The 10,594-nt window shown below is 38.4% G+C and overlaps 1 protein-coding gene across 1 annotated transcript; it reads right to left on the bottom strand.

Annotated features, from left to right (window-relative positions):
* Nucleotides 1-301: 301 nt before the first annotated feature.
* Nucleotides 302-2,829, bottom strand: LOC126484711 (thioredoxin-T-like). The gene is made up of 4 exons (XM_050108310.1): nt 2,697-2,829; nt 1,935-2,039; nt 1,546-1,671; nt 302-1,275 (listed from the first exon to the last, which is right to left on the bottom strand). The coding sequence occupies exons 1-4, from the start codon at nt 2,718-2,720 to the stop codon at nt 1,213-1,215; spliced, it is 318 nt and encodes a 105-aa protein (XP_049964267.1). The 5' UTR covers nt 2,721-2,829; the 3' UTR covers nt 302-1,212.
* Between the last annotated feature and the right edge of the window lie 7,765 nt (nt 2,830-10,594).

The raw sequence follows: 10,594 nt of genomic DNA, 5'->3' as shown, positions 1-10,594 counted from the left end.
ATTTTACTAATCTGTAAGTGAACAATTCAAGAATTTGAAAGCCTATGTAAGCCAAAAACCATCTGTACCAGCAATTAGATGTTTAGAAGATTTTTTCTACCTTTCCTGTCTCACTATTACATCTACTTAAATCACCATATTAAATGTCATAATATATGCATGCTACAGCTGGTCTTTCAAGTTCTACAGCATTCTTAGGTGTCATTCTGTACCACAGTTTTCATTAACATTTAATATATACATCTCAGTCACCTTTCTCAAATATTAATAGGAACTTTAGGAAACTACACGAAACACTGCATAAATTGGAAAAATTTATTTTCAACAATGACAATATGTTTTGAAGGTCAGACATTTGTAAATGTTACAAAACAGCAAAGCAACAACCACATTTCCTACACAGACTGCCATATGAAATATGTCTACAACAGCAGAATGAAAGGAATGCATTTCATGACAATGTTATGAACTCTGAATTTAAATCTTGTTTAAAAATTTCTTATATTGCATATAAGTGAATACTATCTCCTCAACTTAAGAGGGAATCTCAGTATTCATGCCTGCACACTTTAAGCAAAGCTTTCACACATTTTCTTTAGATCTGAAAGGCACTTAAACAGTAAAATTTCCATAAAACTTAAAATTCCAAGCTCAACTTTATCTTGTCTTGAAAGTGCTGCTAAGAACAAAGCATCCCTGTTAGCAACTTCCTCCACTGGCAGAATTTGCACTTGCAAGTCTGCAATAACTAGTTCTGAACTAACAAATGAGAACACTCAAGTTAGTAATTTTGATAACGTCCTTCACCAGTAACAGTCAAAACTAACCAGAAAATTTCAGATCAGTGATTCACAAATGTTCATATTAAAACAAAAAATTACACAACATGATCCAAAAGCACACTAACATTCACATTAAAGCAGCACTTTTTACTCATTCTTTACAAAATATATTTCTAATACAGTTCAATGGGCATTAACAAAATTTAGAAATAGCCATGCAAATTTAAAATTAAAACTGGAAGATTCATAAATACGTTGTTAACACAAACTTAAAAAATTATAAATACTGTAAAACAATACATTTATAGTGCAGTGAAAAAATGCATGTTTCACCACATTTGGTAATTTAATTTGAACTGAAACTGGCATGACTCCAAAGGACCGCACCTCGAGGATGTGAAACCCCTAAGATGCTCAGCCTTTTTAACTCTTATTTGTGTTGCACCAGAAGCTGGGTGAGCTTATCCACGTTTGCTCCAGCAAACGAGTCCAACTAAAGAGAAAGAAGGGGAAAAAATCAATTTCAGGTGTTAACACGTACAATATCCACACACAAATCAAGTTTAACAGAATGATGTGTATGTAAAGCAAATTACTTCTAACACTTGATTACTATCTGCTTTATCCTATTCTAGAGATCAGCAATTGTGTTAACCTACAAAAAATATCTTAGATCTAATTTACATTCCATTTGGTTGGTTACATTACTTCTGCTCCCTCAAAGAAACTTATTAAGAACAATACCCTTTAAAGGGATACTTACGGTTTTGCCGTCTTTAATAAAGACGAAGGTGGGCATTGCCTTCACATCGTATGTGACAGCAATGCTCTCATTATCATCAACATTAACTTTCAGGAAAACAACATCCGGGTATTTCTGCGAGAGCTCCTGTAGTAAACGGAAATACTGAATGTCAGGGCTTTCAGTTACATAAGAAGAAAGGGCGAATTTGGAGATTCCTATATTACTAAACATCAGAATAAATATTCAATTCTTGTCTTTCAAAACCGATAAAATAATTTTAACACCTAGTTTAAACCCGCACAGCACATAAGATACGAATCAAATTATAATGCTAATCGGGAATAGTTCACATCATGAAAAAGGAAAATTTCTCACGCTACACAAAGCGTTAAATGAAAGTATTTTACCTCAAATTTTGGAGCAATTGCTTTGCAAGGTCCACACCAATCAGCGAAGAAGTCTATGACAACAAGATTGGAGCCGGCATCGGCCAACCTCGCTTTCAAGTCGTCCTGCAAACAGAGCAATCAATGATAAATTCGCGCGTAAACGTAATCACGCTAGATCTACTTTCAACTGCCCACGAGGTGAGAGCGGAGGAACATTTCTTTTCCAAGCAGTTCTCTTCAGAAGCTAGACGAAACTATATTTCAAACTGAATAGCAAACCAACGCGGTTTAGTTTTAGTATACAATGCTAGAGCTGAAGCATTTCTTTGCGATATAGTAGTTATATAAGACTTCCGCTTATCACGTAAAAGCCGCCATGTGTCTTCTCCGTAAACTACCTGGAAATTTTCACTTTCCTCGTCCAGTGTACAGCGAGTTTTGACAACCAACAACATTTACAGCAGTCATTTGCGTCTATAAAGTGTTCTATTAGTAACGACAAAGTGATAATTCACGAAAACAAGTATCACACGCAAACCGAATTATAATTTAATTTTATTATGCACACTGTAAGAATGTCGCTCTGTGTCCACTACTTGTAGAAATCCAACAGTAAATGAAAATTTCTGCGTAATAGTTAACTATCAATTATAAAATATTTTAGGAAAGTAACAACAAAGTTTCGTCTCTGTGAGTTTTGCTGAATTTCCGTTACCGAAACCGCGAGGTTTTGAAGACGGAAATAATCCACGCTAAACTAATAAATGCATAGAAACTTACCTCTCCTGTAATGATGTGTACCATCTTGCCGACGATCACACTGTAAAATATACCACACGTATCAATCTAAACCAGTGAGAACGAACTGTCTCCGGTTGGAAGAGAATTACGGATATATAACTTCACTGAAGAAGTGTTGCCAACACTAACATACTAAATCTTGCAACTTTTCCTTTAAAGCTTTAATTTTTTTCTTTCAAACTATAGAAATCACATATTCTTGCGATATCACATGTGATATGAAAAATATTACATTTTATTATCCGTTTCGAAGTCGAATAAAGGAAACCTAAGCAAAGAAAAGCAGCAAACGTTTACGTTTCATGTGAACATGTTGGTACTTTAGCATGCTCTCTGTGACTCAAAACGTCAATGACGAACGATTATTTGCATGGCTGACGAAACAGAAATTGGGTAACAGTGTTTCGTGATGTGAGAACAAACTGTAGGTTCCGTTGTAAAGAAATACAGGTTAATTGTCGGTCACACGTCGTTTTGTCAGAAGATTCTTCGCGTGTATATTTGTGCTAAAAAAAGGACAACCCGAATTTTACGTCTTGTGAACAGACTGTGAGAGCATGCGGCTATGTGACTGCAAATCCTATGTTTTGCAATAATGTTCATAATAATTAAAAAACTAAGAAATGCGCTTCAAATATTTACATAAAATTGTATATGTATTTCAGAGACTGAGTTTTCCGTTGCCCATTTGTTTCTTTTACGCCAGTATCAGAAAACCATGTAATTTAATTTAAAAATGCTGGTATGCTAGGCTGACGTCCCTTTCTAGAGTCGCTCCGCGAATTATTCATAGTAACACTGAAAATCCTGTCTACATTACTGTGGACAGGTTACACTACAAATGCAATGATTTATTTGGCTGAATCAGGGAATGGATTTACAAGCAACTGGATAGTATGAACAGAAAAAAATCTTAATTTTGCAAAAGACGTCAACTGTAAATGTTACTTATCAAACAAAATGTACAGAAATGTTCTAACCGGAAACCTAGCTCGATAGATTAGGGTCTAAGGAGTCGTCGATGTTGAGATCGTTAGCGACGGTCCGCAAGCTTAGATTTGGGACGGATAGGGAAGGAAATCGGCCCTGTCCTTTTACAAGGAACTATGATTGCCCATAAGCAGTTTAGGGAAATCACAGAAAGCCTAAGTATCAATGGTCGGACGGGGATGTGAGTCACCATACGACTCCACTGATTTACTCGCCCGCTAAAAGCGAAAAATCTTGAGTAGTACGTTCTTTAGCATAAATTTAGACATGGCTGTCTGCCTCGAGGATTATTGTTACTTGTATTAAGTGTTGAGTCTGCTTTCCCTTTAATTTTTCGCTAGGCCTATGCACAAGAGCTGAAGATAAAAATCTTTGTATATTTGTATGTGGCGTGTGTCTTCTGAATTTTAATTCTGCGTCTACATCTATCCTCTGCAAACCACTATGAAGTGCATGACAGAGGGTAAGTCCCATTACACCAGTTATTAGATTTTTTTCTCCATTCCATTCACGTATGAGGCGCGGAAAGAAAGCTGGTTTAAATACTTCCGTGCGTGCCGAAATTAATCTAACCTTGTCCTCACGATCAATACGGGAGCGATATGTAGGGGTTGTTGTATATTCCTAGAGTGATCATTAAAGGCGGTTCTTGAAACTTCGTTAGTAGACTTTGTCGGGATATTTTTAGTAACAGTCTGCCAATGACATCTTACAGACGCCCTCCCACGGATCAAACAAACCTGTGACCGTACGTGCTGTCCTCTTCTGTATAAGTTCAATATTCCGTTACTCCTCTCTGGTAACGATCCCACACACCTGAGCAATATTCTAGGATGGATCGCACGAATGATATGTATGCAAACCATTTTGTAGACTGATTACATTTCCCCAGTATTCTACTAATAAACCGAAATCTATCGACTGTTTTACTTACTACTCAGCCCATATGATCATTGCATTTCACATCCTTACGAAGTGTTGCACGTGGTTATTTTTATGAGTTGGGCGATTCTAACTATGACTCACTGCTATCGTCATAGGATACTACGTTTTTTTCTCGTTTTGTGAAGTGCACAATTTTACATATCTGAACATTTAAAGCAAGTATGTATCTTTGCACCACTTTGAGATGTTATTCAGATCTGACTGAATATTTATGGAGTTTTTTTCGGGCAGTACTTCATTACAGATAACTGCGTCATCCGAGAAAGGTATGAGGTTACTGTTGATATTGTCTGCAAGGTCATTCATATACAACGTAAACACCTTTCCCTGCGGTACATTCGAAGTTACTTAAACACCTGTTCGCGACTATCCATCCAAGATGACTTGCCGTATCCTCCCTACCAAACAACCTCAATCCAGTTAGAGTTTCGTTTGATACTCTACACGATCGTACATTTGAAAATGAACCTACTTTTCGGAAATCAAGACATACTGCTTATATCTGACTTCACTGATTCAAAGCTTTCAGTATGTCATGTGCGATTAGGTTTCACGTGATCGATGTTTTCAAAATCCATGCTGGTTGGCACTGGGAGATCATTCTGCTCGAGATATCACGTTTGAGCTCAGAATATGTTCTAAAATTCTACAACAATTCGGTGTCAAGGATACTGGATGGAAGTTTTGTGGATCACTTATACCCGTCTTGTAAACGGGCATTACCTGTGCTTTCTTCCAACTACTGGGCACGGTAAAAAATTTGTAATTTTTTATTTATTATATTTTTAACAATTTATATTTCAACAAGAACATGTAATGAGCCAATTGTAACAATTTTGTGCATTTTATAGCATGAGGAGGAATGTATGTCTTGCAAATAAGCAAAAATAAAGTAACATTTATTTCTTCACTGAGTGGCAAATTGTCCTGTTAGCAGCCAGAAGTATCGTATATGATACGTGGCCTGCAACAATGTATAAAATTAAAAAAATATATTATTCATGAATATTTTACAATTAGTGGTGCCAACCAACACATTACAGCTTGTTTTGTTCGATTTACTGTATAGCTCTGACTTCAGGTTTCCAGAGGTTATGCATACACTACACTTGTTGGACAGAGTTTATATGAACGTTTTGCGCAGATACACTGTGTGCACCGAACTTTATGGTCGTCATATCGAACAGCTATTGTAATATCACAGTAAATAGGAGTGAGATGTATACATCTTGTTTTCCCTGTAATATGGAAACCAACCATTCACGGACAAGGGTTTCTGTATAAACCTAGATCTACTAAGCCTCTGTACAATTTTTAGAAGTGTTTAAAATAACTTTGAAACACCCTGTATGTTTCGCCTATAGATCCAGTCATAGTGAGTAAACCCTCAAAGATTTAGAACTTGTCATGAAAGTCAAGTAACCTCACACGTAAGTCTTCGCATTGAGTCCCACAGTTTTCAACAATAAAGCCATTATTTCATTTTCTCTCGAGGAAGAGGTGGTTTAAGTTCTTCGTTGATACAACAGGGTAAATAGACTGATCTCGAGAACAAGTGAACATCATCTCTTCGTAACTGTGCATTGCTTTACTGTACAAATCATTATGAACCACAGAACAGATACGTCTGGACAGACATAAGCCTTAGATCTTGGTTGTACCGTACAGCAGCGCAGAAGGCAAAATCTAAGAATAATAATAAACGTTTGCTCTGCGGAAGGAACTATTTCCTTATGATGCTGCTACAGCAGTAGTTCAGCGCTACTGAAGTTCACTATATTTGTTCTTGATCTTCCTCTCTTTTGTAGTCCTCATTTTAATTGCGTTGTTCGTTCAGTGCTGGATTTCTTTCGAAATGCGCAGGGGCTACATTTTCAGCAATGGATTGTAAAGTAGTTAAAAGATATGCATAGACGAAATAGTTTGTGAGCTGCCCTGTTCAGTTATGCAGACTTCCAGGTGACAACTATTTTTATGTACAGTTTACCGAAGGAATATCGTTAGTCTGTAGGAGAGGACAAAATATTTTCCTTGTGAGTGAATAAAATGTGTTCATGCTCTTCAGAGACAAATCTTTTCTTCCCGTTACATCAGTTCGAAGAAAAGTAAAACGTTTAATGGTTACTGACTGTTAGTAAGTGTACCTGGGTCTGTTTGTCGTGAAATTTCAAACTCCTTCGTCATTCGTCGGAAAACTACCACGAGGTTCTCCTCATCCCCCGCCTTCTTCTCTGTCTAGCCGAGATCCTTGATGCGCTCTTGCCTTCCACTCTCTTCATGACGGGAAACATATTACTGGACGGAGGCAGTGCACATGGGCTTTTTAGTCTGATGAATCCTGGGCCTTGGTTCTTAAAATCTACGAGTTACAAGAACCATATAGTGTAATATAATTGAATATCAAATATCGCAACATAGGCAATTTTTATCGAAGAACAAAACTAACTACTCACTTGTCTTTTGAGAAATCTTCCTGTACTCTATAACTTCCGATAAATCATATGAGAAAGTGCCCATTGTTTTGTACTGGTCTCCTTCAGCTGTGCCCCAGGAGGCTACGAGGTGACTCGCGTATGGTGAGGCAAGAAACGCGTTCAATGCAATGCAACCTCCGGCTGTCACATTTTTTGCAGCAGTATTTCAGAAAAGTGTATTAACAATAAAGCCTTCAAATACAAAGCAGACATACAAATCAGGCACGAAAACATATAGGCTATAAATAGCTGCATCTGAAAAATGAAATATTTCCTCTCAATCCTCGAATGCTCCAAAATCAACGAGTCATCCAAACAAGTTCAAGAACGTAGAAAATCATCATCCTTGCACACACAAACATAACCATCTTCAAATGAAAAGAAAATTGCACATAAACGTCGACCAACGCCATAGGTAATCTGTATAAAGCAATATAACTGCGAGAGTTTATAGGGAAATTCTCTGACACTGAAAAAGCATGTGACACTGCGTGCAGATACAGCGTGCTCAACCAGTTCTGCAGCTGGCGTGGAAGGGTGAAAATTTTATTGGAATCCTTCCCTGCACAGCAGTCACGTCGCTACTGATTGGGAGACACAATCAAAACAATTCATATAAGAAAAGGATTTCCCTTGCGGGAGTATTTTGTCAATTTCTTTGCAACTACTGTAAACAGCATAAGCATTGTGAAGATTGCAGTGAAGATCTCCCTGTTCCTACAAAATTTTATGATATACTGCACTTCCTCCTGCCTTGCGTTAGCCAGTCAACACTTCTGAGACTAGAAGATTGGGTGCAAAAGACAGATTTTAAATTCTCAACAAATAAAGTCGTATATTTTCATTTCATTCATATCGGTCACAATTTCGAATCAGTGACAGTCTTTTACTTTCCTAGGTCTCATATTTAATCACAGGCTCATATGGCTACAACTTTTGCGGAGCAAAGCCTTAGACGCTTTAAAACAGTGGAAATGGTAGGGGTCCAAACGGGGTCTGTCTACAATATTGTGTAAAGCACTCACTTGGTCTCGTGTAGACTGTGTGCATACCACTTGCTGTTTAGCTCGAACTTTGTGCCTTAAGATGCTATATGCGACACACTATTTGGACATAATGCCCACTACGTGGGCTTATAGAATAAGTCCTAGCCTACCTCGAAGAAAACGATCTATTGACACACAGTCAACATGGGTTTAGAAAACATCATTCTTGTGAAACACAACTAACTCTTTATTCGTATGAAGTGTTGAATGCTATTGACAAGGGATTTCAGATCGATTCCATATTTCTGGATTTCCGGAAGCCTTTTGACACTGTACCACACAAGCGGCTTGTTGTGAAATTGCGTCCTTATGGAATATCGTCTCAGTTATGTGACTGGATTTGTGATTTTCTGTCAGAGAGGTCACATTTCGTAGTAACTGATGGAAAGTCATCGAGTAAAACAGAAGTGATTTCTGGCGTTCCCCAAGGTAGTGCTATAGGCCCTTTGCTATTCCTTACCTATATAAACGATTTGGGAGACAATCTTAGTAGCCGTCTTAGGTTGTTTGCAGATGATGCTGTCGTTTTCCCTAATAAAGTCATCACAAGATCAAAACAAATTGCAAAACTATTTAGAAAATATATCTGAATGGTGCGAAAATTGGCAGCTGACCCTAAATAACGAAAAGTGTGAGGTCAACCACATGTGTACTAAGAGGAATTCGTTAAACTTCGGTTACACGATAAATCAGTCAAATCTAAAGTCCGTAAATTCAACTAAATACCTAGGAATTACAATTACGAACAAATTAAATTGGAAGGAACACATAGAAAATGTTGTGGGGAAGGTAAACCAAAGACTGCGTTTTATTGGCAGGGCACTTAGAAAATGTAACAGATCTACTAAGGAGACTCCCTACGCGACGCTTGTCCGTCCTCTTTTAGAATACTGCTGCACGGTGTGGGATCCTTACTAGATAGGACTGATGGAGTACATCGAACAAGTTCAAAGAAGGGCAGCACGTTTCGTATTATTGCGAAATATGGGAGAGAGTGTCACTGAAATGAAACAGGATTTGGGCTGGACATCATTAAAAGAAAGGTGTTTTTCGTTGCGACGGAATCTGCCTACGAAATTCCAATCACCAACTTTCTTCTCCGAATGCGAAAATATTTTGTTGTCACCGACCTACATAGGGAGAAACGATCACCACGATAAAATAAGGGAAATCAGAGCTCGTACGGAAAGATATAGGTGTTCGTTCTTTCCGCGCGCTATACGAGGTTGGAATAATAGGGAATTGTGAAGGTGTTTCGAAGAACCCTCTGCCACGCACTTAAATGTGATTGGCAGTGTATCAATGTAGATATAGATGTGTCAAACCAGCTCTTACTATTCGTGGGCAGTTCCTGACCATGTAGCACCGGTCTAGAGCCAAGTCGACCAAAATGTCTCCAGCACTCAGTCGTTGTTGAGCATCCAGTAGGGGACTATTCCCGACCGCCCATAAGCCACAATCCTGTTAGGGATCCGGGGAAACGGATCATAGAAGACAACAATGTATCAGATGCCAAGTTCATCCCACAGCATTGGAGCAAGCGGTCTCCAAAGCTAATCGAGAGACTCAAGATAAATTTTAAATTAATCGCATATAGCAAACTAAATTTAGCTGAAGTTATCTATTAGCATACATCCATTCCACTGAGTATCAAACAATTACTGTACCGACACAGACGTTTAAGCAGAGACGGTTCCGACCGAGAGGACTTATCTAGACAATATGCTAAGGATTTACCTGTTAGCAGAATTCAGCGCCTTCAGTGGCGAGTTATACGCGATATTTACAGCTTCAAAGCGGATGTGATGTGCCCACACAAAGACGTCGCTCATTTGCTCCGACTCACAGAATGCCCTGTAAAGCTTCCAGAGAATATACTCATCAGAGAGTCTTCTCCAGAGCATCCAGTTAGCCCTGATTTTTCTACAGTCGTAGGGTTAAGAGATGCCTTTCTGTAGGGTAGAAGGACACATCGAAATTTACGGCAGCGAGGTCGTAGAAGTATCTAGTTAGTTAATGGCATCTTCCATAGATCAGCGGAACGTAGTGGTGGGTGCTCCGGACCAGCTATATGCTAACCCCAACTCGTCTCCGTTCCCCATTCCCAATTCAACAAAACGTCACCCACATGTCGTTTCTCACGGCCAGCTTCTCCTCTCCTTGGCCTTTCCCGCTCAAACACACACACACACACACATACACACTACACTGCACCATTTCCTCTATTGTCTTCTTTCACTTCCACTTGAACCAAAAAGTGAAGTAACCAAGAAAAGTTAAAAAAACAGTCTATTTCATTTATTTCTATCATTATTTTCATTTACGTGAAGCGAAATATAGTCTTAACAATTTTACCCTGCTTTACGCAGACGCCAAACGGCTATTCGTCCCTGTGTCATCTCGCATAACGAAAACTGCATAC

Source organism: Schistocerca serialis, chromosome 1 (genome assembly GCF_023864345.2).
Source record: "Schistocerca serialis cubense isolate TAMUIC-IGC-003099 chromosome 1, iqSchSeri2.2, whole genome shotgun sequence".
Taxonomy (NCBI): Eukaryota; Metazoa; Arthropoda; class Insecta; order Orthoptera; family Acrididae; genus Schistocerca; species Schistocerca serialis.
Note: the sequence above shows the minus strand (reverse complement) of the source record. Positions and strands in the feature narration are given on the sequence as shown.

Bases quoted from the DNA above. Each gene is read 5' to 3' on its own strand.
- LOC126484711 (XM_050108310.1), bottom strand. From the start codon at position 2,720: ATGGTACACATCATTACAGGAGAG. The intron at 2,040-2,696 runs GTAAGTTTCTAT...CTCTGTTTGCAG, and splicing joins TACACATCATTACAGGAGAG to GACGACTTGAAAGCGAGGTT. The intron at 1,672-1,934 runs GTAAAATACTTT...CGTTTACTACAG, and splicing joins CAATTGCTCCAAAATTTGAG to GAGCTCTCGCAGAAATACCC.